This window comes from Mirounga leonina, unplaced genomic scaffold (assembly GCF_011800145.1).
Source record: "Mirounga leonina isolate KUSES-001 unplaced genomic scaffold, KU_Mleo_1.0 Mir_53, whole genome shotgun sequence".
In the NCBI taxonomy this organism is placed as follows: Eukaryota; Metazoa; Chordata; class Mammalia; order Carnivora; family Phocidae; genus Mirounga; species Mirounga leonina.
In genome coordinates, this window is record NW_023270807.1 from 101,115,312 (window position 1) to 101,139,225 (window position 23,914).

General features: G+C 46.3%; 1 protein-coding gene across 4 annotated transcripts; it reads right to left on the reverse strand.

Moving 5' to 3' along the window:
* Positions 1-390: 390 nt before the first annotated feature.
* ZBTB2 (zinc finger and BTB domain containing 2) lies at positions 391-23,914 on the reverse strand. 4 transcript variants are annotated; one of them, XM_034991013.1, is made up of 3 exons: positions 23,258-23,337; positions 8,561-8,745; positions 391-3,194 (listed from the first exon to the last, which is right to left on the reverse strand). In XM_034991013.1, the coding sequence occupies exons 2-3, from the start codon at positions 8,731-8,733 to the stop codon at positions 1,823-1,825; spliced, it is 1,545 nt and encodes a 514-aa protein (XP_034846904.1). In that variant the 5' UTR covers positions 8,734-8,745; positions 23,258-23,337; the 3' UTR covers positions 391-1,822. The 4 variants fall into 4 exon arrangements, with proteins under 4 accessions (XP_034846904.1, XP_034846905.1, XP_034846903.1 ...); XM_034991012.1 differs by lacking the exon at positions 23,258-23,337 and adding an exon at positions 23,793-23,914 and having other exon boundaries at positions 392-3,194; XM_034991014.1 differs by lacking the exon at positions 8,561-8,745 and having other exon boundaries at positions 23,258-23,671.

Here is a 23,914-nt window from a genome sequence, read left to right on the forward strand (position 1 = left end):
AATATAGTTTTACAAAAAAGATGAAATCGGTGGAAACCTCTCACTACTCAAGAGTCTAGGTTTATGTAGCACGACTTTGTGTCATTTTTAGGTAAACACCTTTTCTTCCTCGTAAAACAAAGTCGGGTAGGATGACCTCCCGATCTCTTCCTGGCCAAGCTTGGACTGTCCATAGCACCTTCCTACAGATTCCTCATTTGATTCCCCCAATCTGACGATCCAGCGGTACCGCGGTCTTCATGGTACAGATGTGAAAAATGCCACTCAAGTGAGGGGACCCGCCCACCCCAAGTTCTGCAGACAGAAGGAGGGGTACAGCAAGGAGATGCCTCCTCAGGCCACGTCCCCCTCCTGGCATCTTTTTGGGTAGACAGAGTAATACGCAGATACAATAAAACACCCATTTAATTAAATGTTTATTCAATGAAAGTATGTATAAAAACTTACAAATCTGAGAACTCAACTATACATGAAACAGGATGACGGGATATTCAGTTTTAAACATATACGTACAGCACAGCTAAGAACTGTTCTTCCCTTTTCCCTTCAGTCCTTATTTCTGGCTCTTGTTCTGTCCTGTCAGACTATTCTGTTACTGGCCCAAGGAAAGATTAATGGACACGTTTTACTGCTTTCAGGCCAATGGAGGAAAATTTCAGGTGTTTAAAGAAAGAAAAAAAAAAAGGTGGAGATGAAACATCAAAATCAAGTTTTTTCCCCAAACAGCAATTAGGTTTTTTTGTCCTGATTTTTCTCTGCCATTTTTGATGCTTCAATGAATGTTGCCAGTAAACTATCAGCATTAACGTTTAAAGTCATTAAAGTTACTACATGCTCTGCTCACAACCTCCCCTCTGAGATGCACCTTCCTGCATACGTACACTGATTTAAAGCAGCCAGCCGGTGCTAAAACAAATTTAACACCGGCAGCTGCTGGAATGGCATGTCGTTTTCTATTCAGAAAGACAATCTATAGGATAGTACTTTCAAATCTGATTTTGAAAACAACCAACAGATTTATAAGAAACTAAAACAGAGAATTTTGTTCTTGTTCAACTTTGAAAGAAGCCAGCAATTTGATAAGGCATGTGCGTTAATACACCTGTTAATCGCAAATATCCACACATTTTCTCTTACAAACACACAAACTCACAGCTTTGTCATGTTTTATCCAAAAATTAAGATTGCCATCACATTATTACTTTTTCTCTTTTGTGTTTTGTTCAAGTAGATTTCTTAACGAATGATTTTTCTTGACTGGACATAATCTCAAAGGACGCATTCTGAAATAAGACCTGGAGGATAAATACTAAGAACATTTGCTTGGGTTTCAAGTTTCCCCACACCTTCTAGATTTTGCATAGTACAGAGCCCAGCGGTATCTCTAAGAAGCATGCTGTCTTTTCTGCCATTTTCTGAGAAGGAAGACTTATTACCCAGGGAAAGTCATAATTTTAGCTTACCAAATCGCATTCTAGTTGTTTTGTTTTGTTTTGTTACATACCCTTCATTAGTTCCAAGTAGGCTTTTAAATAATCTAAAACGTCTCAAAATCTATTTGAGTTTATAAGTACTACTGACCATTATCTTTCCAATGTCCCCTGACTGGAAGTAAATATGTTCCAGGTTTGTAATGCACAAAGCCTTTGCGGAGGAAGGGCTGGGGACAGGGAGGGGGCGGGGGGGACAGAGGGGCCGGGGACCTGTTTGTATCATGCCACGGAGAACTACAGTTCTGAATTGGGGGGTGGGGGGGAGGGCGGAGAGCGAGAGAGGAGACAGTCTCTGTAAAAATGACAGTGTTTAAAAAGTAAAGTCACATTCAGTCTAACAACACTGTTTCCTGTTCCTTTTTGATGGAAGCTAACACCGGGTGGTCAGGTTCCGTGACTTCGGAGTCCCCGCTGCCCAGGAGAATGGCCCGCCCCTCGTCCAGGGCGAAAACGTCCGAGTGCTGGTTTTGGCACGAATGTTTAACCACCTCATTGGGAGTCGAGAATGTTTTGTCACACAAGTTGCATTTGTAGGGTTTGTTGGTCTGGACCAACATGTTGTCCATCTGGCTGCCTTCCTCAAACGTGCAGAGCTCCAGAGTCTGCTTGTCCACCATGGTGTAGGTGTCGATGCTCTGATTGAGGCACACGTGCCGCGCCGCCTGGTTGGCCCTGCAAAAGCTCTTGTCGCACGTGCTGCATTTGAAGGGCTTGCCCGTGTGGATGTACATGTGCTCCCGCCAGTGGCTCTTCTGGATGAACTTGCGGCCGCAGATGGTGCACTCGTACTTGCGCCGCTTGACCTCGCGCTCCTGGTCGGCCTGCTCCAGGTTGTCGATGTCCGCGATGTCGGAGGGCGGCGGCGTCTCCGAGTGCTGTCGCCCGTCGATGATGGGGGAGTCGGAGATGTGCGGCAGCTCGCTGTCGCTGACCATCCCGGCCTCGGGCACCTCCATGGCGTCCTTCCCCAGGTCGGCCGCGTTGCTACAGAGAGACAGGGGCGCCCGGCTCTCTCCCGGCTGGCCGGCCGTGAACGGGACCCCCGTGTGGATCTGCAGGTGTTCCCGCAAACTGCTCCGCAGCGTGAAGCGCCGGCCGCACAGGTGGCAGGCGTAGTACTTCGGGAAGCTCCCGTTCCTCTTCATGATGCTCGGCTTGACGTGGGCTATGGTGAGGGGTGCCGGCTGCTCGTCCGAGGAAGAGGCTTCCAGGTTGGTCTCCTCGCCGGGCGGAGGGGGGGGCACGGGAGTGGAAACGAGTTCTGGAGACAGTGAGGTCTGCAGGGGGTCCGAGGGAGTCAGGTGCGTCCGAGTCACCTGGGCCAGGTTTGAAGTCAGCTGCGAGAGCTGGGAGGCCTCAGGCACCTGCTCCTGGCTCATCCTGGGCGGCTGTGGCCGGGGTTCCCGCCCGAGCTTCTCGGGGGCCGAGGCGAGCTTGGTGGCTTGCCTCAACTGGTGATCCGCAATCTGAATGCCATACAGGGAGGAGGCCAGGGGGAAGACTTGGTCGGGATGAGAAAAGGCTCCTTGGCTGGCCAGGCTGGCTTCCTGGATCAGTGGGTAGGCGTGCAGGAACTTGATCCCCTGCTCTAATCGAACAGGATCAATCAGCTGAGGTGCCATCTTGCCAGTGTACATCAAATGCAAGAGATAGCTGAAAATATCTGGCTGTATGTCAGTTGGTTTCAAACGGACACACTCACTGGAAGAAACAAGTGAACAATCTGTAAGTAAACGGCAACCCACGTCTCCGATGAGAACATGACCGCTGAAGAAAAAAACGGGCCACTTTTTAAAGGCAAATGAAACAAGAGCATTTCCTGTTTCTTACTGTTAGTGTTTCGTGAAATGGAACACTCAGGGGAGATAACTGGGAGCTATGTAATTTAACTGTATTAAGAACAGAGAGATACAATAAATATATTTTCAGGGACCGAGAAGGAAAAGGTTCATGTTAAGCAAATGTGACATCTTAACTCCTAGACTCTTGCAGCAGTTTTCCTCCTCATAGTCTACGTGAAATTCTATCATCTTGTATTTTTAGATAGAACTGCACGAGTTCTATAAAAAGAATTCGGTGTTTTGTGCAGAGAATCTATTGCTTATCAGTCTGAAAGCGGCCGTGACCCAGTCATGGTTAAGAACCGTTGACCTGGCAGATCTTTGGCTAAAAGTCTATGATTTTCTATTGACCCAATGCCATCCGGAGCTCAGCAGGAGATCTTTTAAGGCAAATCAAACAATCTACCTGCTGAGAAAGCTTCTTCATTTGTAAAATGACACGGGGGTGGGGGTGGGGGGTGGCTGGACTAGTATGAACAAGCGCTAAGAGCCGCAAGACAAAAGTGAGAGAAAAATAAAACCTAATTCTGTTGGTGCTCTGAACTCTCTGATCTATCTCCTGCAGGAAGGTATGGAGGAACATTCTAGCTCTAATGCAGTCAGATCACCTTCCCAGTATTGCTAGACTGCATTAAAAAGCGGTTCCAGGACAACTCCCTTCCTTACCAAATGTAAATACCACCACCATCAACAGAACTACAGCGGGCCTTTACAGCCATGAGCTCATTAAATTGCCATTAATTCTCATTTTACAGATGAGGGATTGAGGCTCAAAGAGATTCATGCCTTGCTCAGTATCAGAATTCGTAAGAGGGATTTAAATTCTCGCTCTCATTCCAAACCCATGACACCAAAATTGTTTAGAGCATGAAAATGATCCTGTGTAGTAGTTAAGGCAGATCTGGATTGTTCCCATTTGACAGATCTGGAAACTGAGATCCCCAAAAGTCAAGTGATTTATCTGAGGCACCTAAAGCAGCTGATTTTCTAACTTTTAGACGCTAGTGTCTGCCTCATTCCAGAAACATCATTCTGATCAAGCAGCTTTAATCAAGAAGTCCCAAAGAATTCTTCCTAAACCATCAACTAATGACAGAAATTCTAATGCATCATTAGAAAGCAATGATTGTATCTATATAGTATGAGTTATGTGCTATCGTCCACTGAGTGAATATATTCTACAGACAATGCAGTTTCAAAGACAGCTTCCTTGAATGCCTTTAGAATGTATAATCATTTTTTAAAATGGATCAGTTATTTAATTAGGTTCTTAGAATTTACAATCATTTTTGATTATACCACTTCTTACTATTACAACTTTTTGTCTCCTTTTGCTGTTTATCTTATCGATAAATATTTTCCGATATGCTAAAAAAGTTAACAGTATCCCTTGCTCTTCCAAATTTAACATTTTATTCTATTTTTTAAAAGAGTGACTTTAATAGCATTTGTGACAGAACAGATCTGACTAATTCCTGTCTTGCCATCAATGTGTGTATATTTCAAGATGACTGCATACAAATAATCATGTGAAAAATGTCTGCCTACGAAGTATGGAAGTCAAAGAATAAAGATTATGCATAAAAACGAGCAGCACTTTGATGGCAGAAAGAACAGAGCTTCTGTGACTCTATTTTTTAAAAAGACAGATCACTCATCTTCCTTTGGAATCTTTTTACAGTCCTCTCTTTATATTCCTTTAAAGAGGAATGCAGTTACAGGTGGTCTTCCCTTCAAGCACAGGGTGAGTGCCAATAATACTCTGTGTACACCAGAATGCATTTAAGGGGCTCTAGGGAAGTTCAATATTCAAAACCCTAGGGAAGTTCATTATTCAGGGATCATGTGTGGTGAAGAATACTTGAATCATGTAAACAATCACCTCCAAAACAGAGAACTGGGAAACCATAGGCCTTCAGAGATATGAAGTACTCCCAGGAGATCACAGGGCACCTTTGTTCTGCTGGGAGGGAATGTTCCTCTAGGCAGAAGGGACAGTGAGCCCCCCTCTGCCTCCCAGAAAGAGAAGAGAAGGGCCGAAAATCCCAAGGAGGGCTGTGTTTTTTAAGCATCTGTGAGCAGTGAGTACCAAGCAGGGCCCCTTCCCATCAAAATTTTGTTGTAAGTTTTATGATTTTCCCTCATTTGTTATTGTACAGGTTGTCCTCTGTCCCCTGCCAGTGATGGGTGGTGACTGAGCAGACAAGAACTCAGGTTTTAAAGAACTGTGTGCAATCTCCGAAGGCAAAGAATAAATGGGGCTGGGAGACTCCGCCAGGCTGGAGGGAGAAGGATTCCAAAGGGACCCACGGGGCTGGTGAGAAACCACCAGGGAAAGGGAGGCAGCAAGTCTCTCCGATTTAAGGCCAGCGCCTAGGGCCCTGGGAGGTTCCCAGAAACCAATTATCTTGATTTCTTGATTTTAATTTTTTTTTTCTTAAAGCGGAAGAACACATGCACCCATATACACATAGAAACACTTAAAAAAAAAAAAAGCTATTTAAAAAAGTTCCTTAGGTCACATTCCAGCAATTTCCATCCTTGACTGCTTTCCCTCCCAGGCAGCTAGACCTCTCTGCTCACTATGGGCCGGACTTTGGTCATTTCCAAGTCCTTCTGGAAGGACATAGCTCTCCACGAGAAAATTACACCTGCATGCTTTGATTTGTAGGTGTCTGCTTGAGACAACACTTGTACAGGAAAAATACGGTTTCAGCACTGCCACAAGCCCTTCGTACAAACTTTTGCAGTAATTTGCATGTTTGCTCTTTCCTTCGCTAGAATCTCAAAGTCAAAGAGTGGCTTAAAGAACTGGGGACATAATTAATTTTAAACAATGTTCGGCCTCATTCAGAAGGTTGTGCTGAGCCGAACCTGCCTCTCTGCAGTTTGGGGAGCTCTGTGTTTGCAGCCCTACAAGATTTAAAGCTTAACCACTTAGTGTGCGGTGCAGGAGACAGAGACATCTAGTGGTACTACAGGCAAAACACTCAAACCAAGTGTGAAAACACTGTATTCTCAGCCCACCTTTGGGGTCATCAGGTGGCAGTTCACAGTGCCTTGCAAAAAAGGCGCTGGCTCAAAAGCCTGCCTCTGGCCTTTGCCCCGGGTTTGCTTTGTCTCAAAGAGAAATGACGCGTGCTGCCTCCAGCCCAGTAACACTTGGGACTCCGATCTACACAGATAACCACGCGTCCTTTTTACAAAGGCATTTAACGGCTCTCCACTTAAGTTTCTTGCATCTATTTAAAATTCATTAAACTGTATTCTTTTACTCCTCAAAATGAAAATCTTCCCGCTTTCAAGACAAGTTAACTCATTGTGTTGAAACTTCTAAGTCAGTCTCTGACAATGAGGTAAAAGGGAACAGCCTTAGTGTCGCAAGACAAAGCAACCTCTGCTTGCCATTATTCCTCTTCTTCACCCATTCTGCTCCTCCAGACACTTAACAAGTGGCTTAAATTATGTACAAATACCTGACCTATACACTGGGGCGTCCACAAAGCTTGGTCCAACCTGGTCTCTGCCCTCAGGAAACTTACAAATGAGGAGGGGAGATAAGTCCGCCGAGAACAACACAGGGAAAATGTGCAGATCTTGCCGTGAAATGTGAGAGAGGAAGAGATGGCTTTGGATTACTGTGGGGAGGGGTCACGGAAGAGGTGACGGGGGAGCTGGGCTCAGGGGCTGGGCCGAGGGGGCGCGGTGGCCAAGCAGGGTGGAGGTCAGGCTGCCAGCCTGCGGGGCCTTGAAAGAGAAGTAGGAATCTGTGTGCTGTGTTGACATGCAATGGATATCCTCTAGGTTTCTGATCAAAGGAGTAACACCACAGAGTAGGTTTCTGATCAAAGGTATCCTACAATCAAAGCGCTGTTTAGGAATATTCATCTGACAGGAATGATTAGGAAATGGGAGGAAGTAAGAAGGGGAAGGAAAGGGCTAATGCAAAAGGGACTGTGAGAGAAACATGATTTGGGGACTGAGAGAATGGGGTTTTAGAGCGGTTTTAAGTGCAGGTTACTTGGAGATGAACAGGGAAGTGAGGGAAGGACCTGGGAAGGCCTAATTCCGCTTCAGACCCGCGGATACTCGACTCTACCCCTCGGGCAGCCAGCCTCGCAGCCTTGGGAAGCAGAGTCCTGGACACAGAGAAAGGTCAAGCTCAGAGCTGTAAACTTAGGGTTTCCAGTGGAGGCCAAATCCAGGAGAAACAAGCCCCCCTCAGAAGAGTGCACATGGAAAGAAGCACGGAAAGCTCAAGACCAAAACTCAGCAGACTCTCAGAAGGCTCCTGCGCCGAGGGCAGGAAAACAGGGAACGTTCTGCATCATCAAAGTGCAGACGACGGCCCTTAAAAAGAGGAAGCAAGCGGGAGCAAGTGCTGACAAGGACAAGGATGCCAGAGGCTGAGAAGAGCCGAGGTTTCGATGAAGAGGTGCCCTTTGAGAAGTGATTTCAGTGGAGATGGAGCACAGGCCACAGGGCCACCAGAGAGGCGAGGTCAGGGGGTGCGGTGCGGGGAGCTCCAGCAAGGCTGTGGCTCGCCCTCTGAACACCTTTTAGGTGAGACCGAGGAGAAGCTGGGGTAGACACCACCGTCAGGGTGGCAGGGGAGCATGGCTCCTTCAGCCTCGGGCGCTGGCCGGGGGTGGCGGGGGGGGGGGGGGGCAGTGAAAAGTACAGAACAAGGAGTAAGAGGTCGGATCCACAGCCCGAGAGTTGGAGGAAGATCATTTCTCCTTAGACATCGAGGGTGCTTTTCTCCGAGATGGGACGGAAAGATCAAGCCAAGATACTGGGATTGAGATGTTTTAAGAGAGAAAAGAAGGAAACTGGGGAACTGATACCCTCAAGCTTCTCATTAGACCGACAGATAAGGATACAAATAGGGAAAGGAGTGCGGGGAGTCCGGGGGGCTGGGGCTGGAGGAGTGGGAGGAAGGGATTCAGGAGGCCACTGCCCATCCTGCTGTTGGGGGGGGGACACCTAGCCAGGGTACTGGGCGTGGAGGGGCTGCTGGGGGCTCGAAGGTCCATGGAAGTAACCAAGATGGGCAAAGGGGGAGAGTGAGGTCACGAGGGAAAACTGGGAGCCCAGGGGCCTAGGATTCCAGGGAGAGGAGGGGAGCCCCACGGTCTGGATGGGCTAAGAGCGGGTTCGGAGGGGAAGAGGCCTGGGAAGTTCAGCGTCTACAGTCATTAGGTTATTATCAACCACGTTCGTTACCTGGTCTGATGGACAAACAACATCTTAAAGTAATTGGAGAATGAAGCAAGAACTGATTTGTGTGCCTTGAAGTACACATCGCCGATGGCAACCGTGCAGTCACACAGGAAACCAAACTCTCGCTGAGCGTTTAACTGTTGCAGGAGAATAAGTCCATGGTTGGCCAAATCCATTTTTTAAAAAATCTGCAAAGCAAACAATGTTTTTTTTAAGAAAGGTGATTCACAAGTAAGTACGTGTCCGTTACAGTCACGCATAGTAATGACCGCAGCTAACACGTCATGCCAACAACGTGACACCAATTCACTCATTCAACCTCCACAGCAGCCCTGTGAGTCTGCTGCTCTGTCTTCACTCCCGCTTCACGGATGATGGCATTTACCGTGGCCTCAGGGGGTGACACGGTCTGCCCAAGCTGACACAGATGGTGAGGGGACGCGCCGAGCCGTGGAATGAACTCGGCTGTCTGCGCTCCAGACAGCAAACGTCCCCAGAGCGGTTAATCTTTTAGATTAGGACTCCAAATGCAAATTCTAATGATGTAGCTATCAGAAGTCGTCAAATCTTCCATAGAGATCAGTAAATCAACGTGCTGGGGTGGGGCCACAGCAGGGCAGGGTGAAGGCAATTTTCCAGCTCCCGCTGTGTGGACAGGGCTCCCCTGGACACCTGCGCTCTCGGAGGAAGCAGGATGGTGCTCTTCTCCCTCTTTTGTGGACGAGGAAGTGGGCTTTGAGAGGTGTGAATAATGTGCCCAGGCCATCTAGCTCGAAGATAGGGGAGCCAAAATTTAAATTGGAATGTTCTGACTCCAAATTCTAAGGTCTTCATTCTCCCACTCTACCCTAGCCAACCACTCGGCCTGAATCATCCATATAGTAGGGGAACTACCTCTGAAGGAGACGTGCATCAAATCAGTAGACTGCTCCTTTCCCACAAAGAGCATTTATAACAGCCCACTACACACAGATCAGCATTATACTTAACAGTAGACTCAATGTTATCAAGAGCGAACGCTTTCTGAGATTGTGAACAAGGCAAGGAGGCCCACTCTCACTACTGAACATAGTACTGGAAGTTCAAGTTCGTGCAATAAAGCAAGAAAGGAAATAAAAGGCATAAAGACAGGAAAGAAAGAACTACAACTGTTGCTATTTCCAGATGACATGGTTGTTACCTAGAACATCCCAAGGAATCTACAAAAACTCCTAGAACTAACAAATGAGTTTGGCAACACCACAGGGAGGCTCTAAGATAAACATGTAAAAGTCAATTTCAATTCTGTATACTAACTTTGAACTTGTGGACACTGAAATTAGAAATATAATACTTACAATCACTCAAAATACTGAAATACATTATATGTTGTCAATCTAACAAAACATGTCTAGGACTTGTATGTTGAAGACTAAAACGCAGAAGAAAGAAATCAAAGAATATCTAAAGAAATGGAAAGATATATTGTATTTATGGTTAGGAAAATTCAACATAGTAAAAACATAAATTTTTCCCAAGTCAATATATAGGTTTGACAAAATTCTTATCAAAATTCTCGCAAGATTTTTTTGTAGATATAGACAGGACTATCCTAAAATGTATAATGTAAAGCCAAAGAAACCAGAATAGCTAAAATAATTTTTAAAAAGAATATTAAAGTGGGACAAATCAGTCTGATTTCAAGATGCATCAAATAGGTACAGTATTCAAGACAGCGTGGTCTTGTCGAAGGGATAAACATACAGACCAATGATACAGCTTGAGAACCCAGAAGTAGACCCACATAAATATGCGTAATTAATGGTCAACAAAGGCACAAAAGCAATTCAGTGGAGGAAGAACAATCTTTTCAACAAATGGTGCTAGATCAACCGTCCTCCCATTAGGCAAAAAACAACAAAAAAAAGCACTTCACCAAAGTTTCATACCTTATATAAGAATTAATTCAAAGTGAATCATAGACTCAAAGGTAAACACCAAACTATAACTTCTGGGGGAAAAGTGGGAGAAAAATCTTAGGGATCTAGGGTTAGATACAGAGCTTTTATACTGAACATCAAAAGTACAATCCATAAAGGAGAAACTGGTAAGTTGGATTTCATCAAAATTAAAAATTTTTGTTCTGTGAAAGAGCCTGTTAAGAGGATCAAAAGAGGGCGCCTGGGTGGCTCAGTTGGTTAAGCGACTGCCTTCGGCTCAGGTCATGATCCTGGAGTCCCGGGATCGAGTCCCGCATCGGGCTCCCTGCTCGGCAGGGAGTCTGCTTCTCCCTCTGACCCTCCTCCCTCTCATGCTCTCTGTCTTTCATTCTGTCTCAAATAAATAAATAAATAAAATCTTAAAAAAAAAAAAAAAAAGAGGATGAAAAGATAAGCTAAAGACCAGGAGAAAATATTTGGAAACCTTTGCAAACCTTTGACAGAGGACAGGTAAACAGGATATATAAAGAATTCTCAAAATCCAACAGGGAAAAAAAAATATAATTAGACAATAGGCAATGGACTTGAAGATACATTTCACCACAAAGGCTATGCAGATGGTGAATAAAGACTTGGAAAGAACTTCAACCTCGTTGGCGGCTGGGGAAAAGCAAATTAAAACCACACCGAGATTTCATTAGATACCTATCAAGATGACCAAAGTAAAAAATAACGGCAACACCAGATGCTGGCAAGGATGCCAACGAACTGGACTGCTCAAACACGGCTGTGGAAAAGGTAAAGTGGTGCAGCCACTCTGGAAAACAGCAGTTTCTTAAAAAACTCCATATGCAACTACCATATCATCCAGCAACAGGGATCATGGACATTCATCCCAGAGAATGAAAACTTACGTTCACACTGAAACCTATGTGTGGACATCCCCAGCAGCTTTATTCCTACGAGTCAAAGACTAGAAACAACCCAGATGTCCTTCAGGGAGTGAACAGTTAAGTGGTGTAGGATGCCCACACCACAGGAAACCACACAGCCAGTAAGGAGAAATGAACTCCTGATACATGTACACAGCAAGGTGGGTGTTTTCTGCGGAGTGAAAAAAGCCAATCCCCAAAGGTCACATACTGTAGGACTCCTCGGCTATAACATTCTCGAAAATCATAGGAGCAGAGAAAGGATTAGTAATAGAGGGTGAGGGGAGCAGGAGGGAAATGGGTTTGGCTATAGAAGGGCAACACGAGGGATCCTTGTGATAGGAACGTTCTGTAGCTCAACTGTATCAGCGGCTGCACCCTGGTTGTGGTGTGGAACTACAGTTTAGCAAGAAGTTTCCATCAGAGGAAACTCGGTAAAGGGCTTTATGGGATCTCTATTATTTCTTGCAACTGCATGTATATTTATAGTTATCTCAAAATAAAAAGTAAAAAAAGACAATCCCACCACACATCAACTAAATAGCCAGATTTAAAAAGAAATGGGTAACTATGATGATTAACTGCAGAACTGGGAAAGCTACTGTGGAGAATGCATTATCGATAAGCTTTAAAAAAACAAAACAAAACAGAACAGACCCGTGGCAATTCTTACTCAGCTGGCACTGAACTCCCCACTCTCCTTTCTGTTCTAGGTATGATCTGGCAGATTCAGAATTAACAAGTGTGACCTAAAAGAAAAGAATGAAATGGAGTAATACTTTGAGAGACCAATCAAGTCACAAAGCAAGGATGGAGGAGGTCCAGTCTCACGTTTTCTATCAAGAGCTATCCCCTTCTACAGGGAAGCGTAACATCCTCTGAGAGCACCCTGCTATGCGCTGCTTTTTCCTGCGCTGTCTCTGAGCAGGTTCCCCATGTGCTTAGGCAGCTCCGGATGTCACTTCACTGACAGTAGCTTCAAGTATGATAACACATTACCATTTATTCCTTGATGACAATGACAAGAGTGGCTATTATTTATGGAGTGTTTACCACTGACCGTTCATTTCCGTATGTTATTCATTTACCTGCACACTAAATTATCTGAGGTACTGCTATGCAGATTTTATAAACGAGGAAACAGGCTGAGAGGTCAGCTAGTTTGCCCATGAGGATAGAATCAGTAAGCGCAAGAAGTGAGATTTAAACAGGGTTGTTTGATTTGCTGGAACGTGCTATGCGCGAGTGTATTTAAAATCAAATCTGAAACATTATTTTTATTGCTGCTTTTAAGCATATATATTTGTGATAAGACATTCAACGATCACGGACACACAATCGTGAACTGTCTATCCATCCTCCCCCCCAACCCCCCCACCCCCCCGCCCGCCGGTTTCTCCACACTCTGCCAGCACTGGGTATTACCACTTCTTAAAGGAATCTTTGCCAAATCCATTCTCATTTTCTTACCTTCTAAGGGTTTAATGATGAGAGGAAGTATATTTTTATGTTTATTGATCATTTACATTTCCTCTTGTATCTCTTCATGAGCTCTGCCCGGTTTTCTATCAGGTTGTCTTTTTCCTATCGATCTGTAAAACCCTTTGTATATAATAAACATGAGCCCTTTAATCACAAAAGTCGCTAACGTTTTTTGCGCTTTCTTTTGATTTTGTTTTATAGAGATTTTTGACATATAATTTTATGTTGTAATGTCATCAAACTTATCAGTATTTTGTAGGATTTTGAAGTTTTTGTTCTTACAGTGAAAACCCTCCTTCGCTATAGCAAAAGGTAGAGCTGCTTCTCATTCCATAAACAGATTAAGGTAAGTATTTTTTTGCAGCCCATAAGAATGGAGCCATGAAAAAAACTGAAATGTTTCTTTTTTTAAGGGGGTCTACCAGTTAGTCTAGAATCTTGATTTAGAGATTTCCTATTTGATCTAGGATAGGAAACAAACTGAACATGTCTTTCACATAGAGAGGGAAGAACACAGGTACAGGAGTCTCAAGGATGTGAAAAAAGCCAAACGAGAAGAGGAAACATGGAAAGAACGAGTCTTATGTTCAAAATTCACGCAAGGAAGACACACAGGGAAGACAAAACTCTGCACAGATAAATTCTTAAAAATCTTACTTTGGACACCCAAAAAACCTTTCTCAGGGAGAAAAATCAGAACAACCCTCCCCCCGCCCCAGAGTCTGTCACATGTGAATGAGTCCGAGAAAATGGGGTGGGGGAGTCCCCAGCCTGGATTCTACGAGAAGGGCATCTCAGGCAGTGCCCCCAACCCCTGCCCAGCTGACAGCACCCCATTTTCCTAAATCTTCTTTCCTCATCACGGCCCCTCAGAGCTGTTTCCACTCAGCGTGTGCTGAAAAGGCTGAGGCCGCAGCATCTTCATGGGGGGCTCTGCTCGAGGCCACCCCCCTTTGTGGAAATGGAGGTCTGCTCTTTGCTTCCTGCCTCCATCCACAGCTCACAAGCCGCACCTCTCCCGCCCCTGTGCACTGAGATGGCTCAGGAAGGTCACCGAGGACCTCTGCTCCCCAGCCGCCCAGACTGCGCTTGCTCGGAACTCTCTGCGGCATTTAATGCCCTTCCTCCTGCTCCATAAACACTACCTCAGGCTCCGAGGCCGCTGTGCTCTGGTTTTCTCTCACCTCTGGCCGTTCTATTTTGATCCCCGCCAGGGATTCCTCTTTTGCTGATGTTCCCCTGCCTTTGGCCCACAGCCTACTTCTCATTCTGAGGACTCTCTGTGGGGTCCAGTCCACTCCCACTGGGCCACCCCACAGACCCCTCAGCTCAGAACAGGAAAAACAACTCAAATCCCCCTTCCCCTCACCCCCATTTCCTCCAAAGGACACTAAACGCCACGGACACAAACCCCTTCCTTCCGCACCCCCAGCTGAGTGCATGGCACCACCATCCATCTCCTGACCAACCCAGGAATCTCAATTCCTCCTTTCAGGGCCCCACTTCCCTCATTCTTCAGTCAGTCACTCATGGCCCACCAACGTCAACTCCTTATCCCAGCGCCACACCTGAGCTGTGCCTCCCTACTCATCTCTCCAGTTTTCGGCTCTAGCTCTTGACTCCATCCACACGAAACAGCCAGAATGATCTTTCCAAAGGGCAAATCTGGTGTTACGATCCTGCTTAAAATCCTCCTGTGATTCCCTACTTCCTTTAGTATGAAACCCAAATTTTTCAGCACAGTTTACCCGGTCCTGCATGGCCCAATCCCTGCCTAACTCTGCACAACATGCTCTCATGCTGAATGAAACTAATGGTTTGAGACTTTTGGATTTCACAGACCTACTAAAAACCAACCAACCAACCTTGAAACTAGGGGTCCAAAAGGATAGCAGTCCCTCTTTATTTTTCAACAGAAGACATAAAATATTCACATACCCAGTAGGGATGGGGACTTCTGAATGTAAATGGACAGAAAGGACATAAGGTCAGAATATTTTTCTAAAGGAAGGACTGTTGGCACTATATTCATTATATGGAAGAAAAATTTCCAAATACAAAAAAAAAATTACAACATAAAATTTTACTTTATGACATTAAGTTGTGCCTAATTGTTTTCTTGATATAAGATTATCCATTTGATGATCTTCACAAAGTGATTAAGTAACCAACTTGTTCTGAAATCCAGGCATCACCAAAAACCCAGTTTCATCTGAGTATGTTGATGACAATGGAGACAAAATGATGTTATTTCACTCACTTTGGAAATGCCGGATGAACTGAGATAAGCTGAAGGAGGGCATTTTTCTTTATAACTAGAAGGTCCTGAAGCCCAGGCCATTCTTGGGCTCCTAGCCGTCCGCAACACTCACTGCTCAGAGGCTGCACTCTCAAAGCTGAGCCCAGCACCCGATTTCTACTCCCACTGTCAGGAGTGGGGGCCTGTTTGAATGGGGCCTTAGAACCTCTATGCCGGACCTTCAAACATGCCACTCCCAGAGGGACCCACCACTTAACTGCCTCCCCTTTTCCTCCAGCCCGAGCCCTAACTTGTCCTCTGCAGATTAGGAGGCTCTCCTGGTCTCTGGAGCATCTGTGAACACTCCAGTTTACCTGTGTCTGTCTGATGCTTCCAGAAAGCCAGCCCTGAGTCTTATTTATCATTTATTACTTTATTTTACACCAAGCATATTGTCTGGTGTTCAATATTTGTTAAAAAAATTAAAAACTCTATGTTCAGAGAGAAGAATGTTGAGTTCTTGGTCCCTGACTAGCTGGGTGATGTGGGGTAAGAGTTCAATTTCTATTTATCCTAGATTAACCTAAAAAATTCACCTCAGTTTAAAGGGAGCTATATTTTGGAAGAAGTTTTTGATTTTTAAATGTCACCATGTTTCTTCATGCTAACTTCATTAAGTTTTGAATAGTGCTTTATATTTTACAGTAACTCTTTATACTCATTTAATCCTCAATAATACCATGGTATATCATTTTGTCACTCTTTAATATTAATTATAATATTAATAACCACAGCATTAATAATAAATGACCACTTATTATGTGCCAAGGACCAACTGTGCTCTTTCCAGAAGAAATCTACTAGACTTAGGAAGTTAAGTAACTTGCCCACATGTAGTCCAGCGCTTAAGAAGTCGACCTGGGAAGTAGTCAGGCATTTGTTGAGAGCTTTCCGAGGTGCCAGGCACAGTGTTTACAATGGTATGCAGAGTACAGAGTTCAAGGGTAGAATCACACAAGCACACAAATTTATAATGTGAAGAAAAATACAAGGAACTATGAGGTCATGAAACTAGGGTCTAATTTTGGGGTTGGAGGTCAAGGAAGGCTTTTGTGAGAAAATGCCAGTTAAGCAGATATTTGAAGAATGAGAAGAGTGAACTGGGCAAAGATGGAGTATTTCAGGCTGCGGGGACAGCATCTGCAAAGGCCCTAAGATAGGCAGGAGCAATACGCCGCTGAGGAACTGGGAGAAGGTCCATGTGACTGAAGGTCAAAGAGCTGGAAAAGAATGAGGCGAGGCGAAGGTGGAGACTCAGGTCTTCTTAAGGATTTTGGTCCATATCTGAAAAACAACGGGAGCCACCAGAGGGGATTTTGCAGGGTGAGCGATAAGATGGCTGCACTGCAGAGCTAACCAAATTTGACCGGGGAGTGAAGAGGCAGGTGACGGCAGACCTGCCGAAGTGGTGAGAGGGGCGACCTTTCTGGGGTCTAGAAGAGAGATGACAAGAGTGGGTGGTGGCTATCGCGACAGAGCGAGAGGGATGGGATCTGAAAGGTAGTTAGAAGATAAAAACTCAACAGAGCTGGGTGGTGAATTAGATGGAGGGTGGGGGAAATCAGTGTGTCCAAGATAACTCCTACTAGATTTCTCGTTTGTTTAACTAGAAAGATCATGGGGATTCCCGCCAAGAGAGGGAACACAGGCAAAAAGCCAGCTTGGTGGGGAAGATCAGGAGGTTATGTTCGGACATGCTGGGACAGGGATACTTTTGAGAAACCAAGTAAAGGTGTGCAGTACCGTGGTTATATTGGTCTGGAGCTCCTGAGTCCCCACTGGGATTTATGTCAGAGAGTCTTGGGAGAAGCCGGGTGTATCTGACTCCAACCTGAAATCACTACATGATAGTTCAGAGAGGTTACAACTGTAAACAGGAGTCAATTGAACTCTGGTCTTCTGGGTGTAAATTTCACACACTTCCCTCTGCACTACCTGGCTCCATAGATCAGTCCCCAGAGTTCTAGTAATCCGAGTCACGGAGGGCTGACATGAAATCTTGACAAGAAACGGAAGACCTATATAAAGCCCCCAACCATTTAAAACTACAAATGGGACGTTAAAAAAACCCCAAAAGCGGGGCGCCTGGGTGGCTCAGTCGTTAAGCGTCTGCCTTCGGCTCAGGTCATGGTTCCAGGTCCTGGGATCGAGCCCCGCATTGGGCTCCCTGCTCAGCGGGAAGCCTGCTTCTCCCTCTCCCTCTCCCCTGCTTGTACTCCCTCTCTCGCTGTGTCTCTCTCTGTCAAATAAATAAATAAAATCTTTAAAAACAAAACAAAACAAAACCCCAAAAAGCTAAACTAAATTAAAAAAAAATCATTTGTCTTGCAGCGCCTGGGTGGCTCAGTTGTTAGGCCTTTAGCTCAGGTCATGATCCCGGGTCCTGGGATTGAGCCCCGAATCGGGCTCCCTGCTCCGCAGGAAGCCTGCTGCTCCCTCTCCCACTCCCCCTGCTTGTGTTCCCTCTCTCGCTGTGTCTCTGTCTGTCAAATAAATAAATAAATAATCTTTAAAAAAAAATCATTTGTCACTCTTAAATCAGAATAGTAAGCAGAAAGGAACTGAAGGAAAATAGAGATGGGAGAGGGGAAGTAAGTCTTTTTTTTTTTTCCTTAAGATTTTATTTTTAAGTAATCTCTATACGCAACATGGGGCTAGAACTCACACCCCAGAGATCAAGAGTTGCATGCTCTATGGAATGAACCGGCCAGGCATCCTGAGAGGAGGCAATTCTTAGAAGTGGGTTTTCTTTTTTTTTTTTTAAAGATTTTATTTATTTATTTGACAGAGAGAGACACAGCGAGAGAGGGAACACAAGCAGGGGCAGTGGGAGAGGGAGAAGCAGGCTTCCCGCCGAGCAGGGAGCCCGATGCGGGACTCGATCCCAGGACCTGGGATCATGACCTGAGCCGAAGGCAGACGCTTAACGACTGAGCCACCCAGGCGCCCCAAAAGTGGGTTTTCATAGAATGCCTTCTTTATGCATGTATGTGCGTACAAAGTTTTGTTTTTTTTAACCTAAGCAAATTCAGAGACCGTGGGAGACATGTTGAAATACGTAAAAAACACTTTTCGGAGCTAAATGTAAATGACCGTTTGGATTATTTAATGCTTCACCACTGTTTCCCACACTGATAAAGCGGTAGTGCCTAGATGGCAAGAGGTCACAGCACAGGTGGCACTGATCCTTTTTTTTTTTTTTTTTAAGATTTTATTTATTTATTTGAGAGAGAGAGAATGAGAGAGAACACCTGAGAGGGGATAGGGTCAGAGGACGAAGCAGACTCCCCGCCGAGCAGGGAGCCCGATGCGGGACTCGATCCCGGGACTCCAGGATCATGACCTGAGCTGAAGGCAGTCGCTTAACCAATAGAGCCACCCAGGCACCCGGTGGCGCTGATCCTTATGTGTAAGTTACTCATCTTTTGGACGTGCAGTTGAATGGGACATATATATATATATATATAATCACATTATATTTTGACAATCCAACTTCCTCCTACATTTTCAGTATAAGAAGGGGAGACCAAAACAGCTTTTGGGAATTGATGACTCACTTTTTAAAGATAATAGCTCTCCTAAGATACCAAATACCACTTAGACGACCCATTTCTAGGGCACTAAAAGGGTCCTCTAAGGTCCTTAATTTTATTTAAGTGAAGCATAAATGAATACTGTAATGCACAGTACACATCAGTAACAGAAAAAGCACTACCCACAAGTAAGATTGATTCTTTCAAGTAGTTCAGACCACTTACCAGGATGAAAAAAAGTGCTTTTTCAATTAGTATTATTAATAATTAATATTTAGGGCCTATAAAGTAAACCTGAATGAGGCTGGTCATTTGAATTTTAATGTTTTTAAATTGTATCTCAAAGCTAGGATATGTGTCTTAATTAGTTGTGGTGACAGGTTGGTGTATTGTTCTTAACATTAGTCAATCCTTTTCCATAGTAATTAGAAAAAGGTGGGACATAAACTAATCAACAGCACATATTTTGACTTTGAAAACCATTGGATTTGTAAGAGATTGTCTTTTCAATTACAGACTGCTGATGTTAACTTTGGAATTATTTTTTAATTTCTAAGTGAAGGTCAGAAGGAGGCAGTTCCGGGACAGTTTGTGTCAAGGAGAACCAAGTCAGAGATTTATGGCTAATGGAGTTGATATTAAAGTGATAATTCTAAAGGCATTATGCTATAATCAACTTTAAGGAAAGCTACATATGATCACACAGCAAAATTTAAAACCTAATCTAATTTGCTATTTTTACAAATCTCTTTAATAGAAGACAATGGGGGGGCGCCTGGGTGGCTCAGTTGGTTAAGCGACTGCCTTCAGCTCAGGTCATGATCCTGGAGTCCCGGGATCGAGTCCCGCATCGGGCTCCCTGCTCGGCAGGGAGTCTGCTTCTCCCGCTGACCCTCTCCCTCTCATGTGCTCTGTCTCATTCTCTCTTTCTCAAATAAATAAATAAAATCTTAAAAAAAAAAAAAAGAAGACAATGGGATTCTGCATTTATTCCTCCATTTACTTTGTTGTGATAACTGTTTTGGTTGAGTATTGAAGAAAATCTAACCTCACCCACATATGTAGTTGGAGAAATATATTAATAGCTTTTCCAGGTAATTGTGGATATTCTTTGATAATAGATCAAAACTTGACAAGTCGTAGTTTCTTAAAGGTTAGCAGTATGATCTAAAAGTACATAACGAATGAAATTTTCCTACTCTCTTACAGTAAAATTCATTGCTCTATCTTGCACTTTGAAAGGATCTTTTACCCATGCATGGTTTTTTTGAACATCACCCATTGGTCACTGGAAAATGTCAGCTCAGTGAGCTATGCAGCAGATCTTTCCAATGTTGACACATTCTGTCAACAGCTAAGAAGTTCAATAACATCTTACCATTATTATGAAAATTGTTTTGACCTCATGGAACCCTGAAGGGGTCCTGGAGACTCAGAAGAGTGTGTAGACCACACTTAAGACAACCCCTGTTCAGAATCACTTTGGGGCTCAGAGAATTTAAGCAGATAGGCGTGATGTAGAACACAAATACACTTTGAAACTGTTCTCAGATGATTCTGATAGTTCATCCTTGCTTGATGCAGAACTTAGGTGGGCACACAATTTAAAGGGACTGTACCTCTGTAAAAAAGAGCTGTTTTGTAAGTACTCAGGTACCTAAAAATGCTTTACAAATTCCTGTCTTTGCACACTGAGCTTTCTTGAAGTGAGAGAGTCATATGATGCGTACCTCCTCATTCATGTGAACTGGGAATTATGTATTTGAGCATAAATAAAGCCTCTAACTTGGCCTTATAACATAGAAAAAAATGGTCCTAAACGGTCTTGGACTGCCAACTCCTGGTAAGTACTCTATGGCTACTGACTTCATCCTGTATTGGCATATTAGCACTGTAAAACACTGACTCTTACTTACTATTGACTCACAGTAATATTTTAATTATTTAAGTTTAATTTGCTAATAAAATTATAACGGGCATAAAAAAGGTTTAGAAAATGTTCTAATGCTTAGAATGTTTACAGTTTATTTTTTTCAGGAAAATAAAAATTCTCAATTCCCTTTTAGGTTTTTAGTCATGCTTTGCAACCATAAGGAAGTAGGAAAAGTAATAAATTCCCATTTTGGCCATGTGCCTTCTGAAATTTATGGTAGTCTCCAGCAGACCAGCAGTTCTTCTTTCACCGTGGCAGGCTGGAACCACACCACTTGCTCAACATTTCAAAGTTACTTCAGGAAAAGGTCAGTGGGTCTAGGGATGAAGCACCAAGACAGTTAAGAAGAGATGGCAGAAGAGTCTCCAACTCCAGAGCCATTCCCAAGCCAATGCCACATATCAGCCTTGAAGGCTTCCTTCACTTTCTACCTCCATGTCAGGAATTCTCAAGCCAGAGAAAGCATATCCCCATACACAGGACATGCAGTGTTTACAAGGAGCACCTTCTTTGAGGGTTAAGGTGAATAAAATTTTATATTTTATATAATTTTTATATTACAAAAGCGCAGATCTTTGAGGACAGTGCAAAGTTCATATTAATCATTATGATAAAAAAGAAAATGTCACTGTGGCAACTTTTATTCTGTGGCCTAAAACATGCCTCGGGTTTACTCTGCTGCTGGATTATTTCAGTGGAAGTTTGCAGAGCACCACTTAGTTACACCCTCTTTGAGAGAAGCTTTAAAACTGGCAAGTGGCTGGACTATACATTACAACAAAGCTTCAAGGGTGGTTTATCTGCCACCCTTTAAAGGATTCCTCAACTACTATCTGTGGCAGGCACTACCACCGGTGTTAAGTTGTACCTTGAGATCTTACCGTGGTGTCAATAACAGGTCAATTCTTTGGCTAGAAAATAAACTTCTATAAACCACCAATTTATTGAGAAATGCCCAGGTTAAAGGAATGTGGAACTTTTTTCTTAAAAATTACCTTTCAACAGTTTGAAAACACCCTGGATATACACCAAGGTTATTTAAAATGCAAAATAAAATCTACTTTAACAGTTAATGTTGGTTTGTAATAAATCACAGAAATGAGCATTTAAAATGTCTTAATTCTGATTTTCTATTAAAGTTTCAGGCCTCTCCAACTAAAATGCTAGTGCAGGGTTCCGTCAGGGTCTACATGGAGGTCTGTCCTAAAAAGGACAGGGCAGCCCATTTAAAGGAACCCTGAGCACCCCTAAGTTCTGTGTGAGCCAGTAATTCTGACCTTTTTTATGCTGTATTTTACTGAAACAATTACCTATGAGAATGAATAGAACTGAGACTCATACACTAAGTGGGCCCATTGTATTTGATGAAGAGCAAATGAACAGTGCAGCCGGTGGCGGGGGTGGGGTGGGGTGGGGTGGGGAATTAATTCCCTAAGGCATCATTAGTTCAGCAGTTGGAAGTTCGTGCAGTAAATGGCCTAGGCCTTTTCACCCTGCCCGTTCTCTTGCCTGCTCAGCTACCCTTGCTTTCTTATCGTCCCCCCTTCACTACCAGCTAAATGCGACAAAAACCTTGCTTCCTAAGCACCTCTGTATTATCAGATCTCTTTGCAGCCTGTTTAAATATCGATGGTTTGGGGGTTCCGTTTCAACGGAAAAACGCCCTGGGCCCGGGAAGCAGCCTCCGCGCCCCCAGCCTCCCCTTCTCGGAGCCCTCCGGGGTGTGAGGGCCGCGCCGGCCTGGGGTGCGGCACGGACGCCGGCCCACGCCCCACCGCAAAGCAGCCAGAAACCACAGCGCAGCTCCGAGCTAAGCTCGGCCTCCGCGGAGGCGCAGATCGGCAGCGGAGCGGAAGCCGAAGGCTGCCGGCCCAGCGTGCCCACACCCGCGGCCCGGGCCGCAGCGGTCCACCCGGGCGGCGCCCAGGGAGGCCTACATCCCTCCTCCGCCCGCAGGCAAGCGGCCCAACGCCCGCCCTGTCCTGCCTCGCCCCGCCCCGTCCCGGGGGGCGGGGGCCCGGCCGGGGGCGTGGCCGGCCAGACCGGCAGGGGCCCGGCGGGCCGGGGCTCCGCGCATCCCGGCCCCGCCCCCATCCCCGAGGGGCTGGGAGGAGGAGGGGGGGCGACGCACTCCGGCCGCGCCGCACGCTCTCCGCTTCCCTCAGTCCCGCGTGCGCGCGCGCGCTCGCCCCAAGTCCCGCGGAGTTTAACACAATGCCGACGCCTACGCCGTGCGCAACGCCCCGGCTGGCGCAACAGCTCCGGCGCCGGGGGCGGGGGGTGGTCAGACAGGGCGAGGGGAAGAGCGCGCGCGAGAGCCGAAGACAGCGCGAGACCCGAGGAGGCCGGAAGCGCGCGTGCGCGCCCCCGCCCGCGAGCGGGGAGGCGGAGCCGCAGCAGTAGCGGCAGCAGCTGTAGGAGCCGCTGCAGCTGGGAGAAGCGCCAGAGAGGCCGGGCCTGCTCCGGTCGGACCGGATCCCTCCCCTCCCCCTCCCTCTCCGCTCCCCTCCCCCAAACCCACTTCCGCAGCTCGCGGCCTTGCCGCCGAAGAAGCAGCAGCGGCAGCAGCAGGAGGCGGCGAGGCGTCGGAAGGATTACGCACCTGACGGGCCTGCCTCTCAGGGCTCCAGCGCGGGACGCTCACCGGCCGCCGCTGCTCGGGACGCACTTCGCGGTGGCGGCGAGAAGGGAGGGACCGGCAACGGGGAACGGAACGCGAATCGCCCCCCTCCCCTTCCTCCCTCCCTCCCTCCGATCCGCCGCCCGCCCTCTCGGCTTCCGTCCCCTCCCCCTCCCGCAAAGCCCCGGATGGAGCCGCCGCCGACTCGCCGCCGCCTGGCTCCGGGGGATGGTTTTGTCAGGCGGCCAGAGCCCCGGCGCCAGGCGCAGCCGCCACCACCCCCGCGGGGCGCCCCTGCCCTCGCTTCCCAGAACTGGGTCCCCGTGTGGTCCGGGCCCTCGCCTGCCTTCACCCGGAGCCCCGGGACGGGGGTCATTCGTCGTCTTTGTTGCCACCGTTGGTGCCGGAACCGTTTGCGAGCTCCGGTGGCCCCCGCCCCCCCTCCGCCTTCCCGGAGCCTGGGCTGGGGGCGGCACGTGGGCACCGGCCCCGGGAGGTGGAGGCGTTGCGCGCTTACCTGTCGCCGGTGCTGCTGCGGCGGGGGGTGTGGAGGAGGCACCGCTGGGCAGCCTTGGCCGTGCTCTCCCCGCCGCCGCCGCCTCTGCCTCTCGCTGCTGCTGCTGCTGCTGCTGCCGCCGC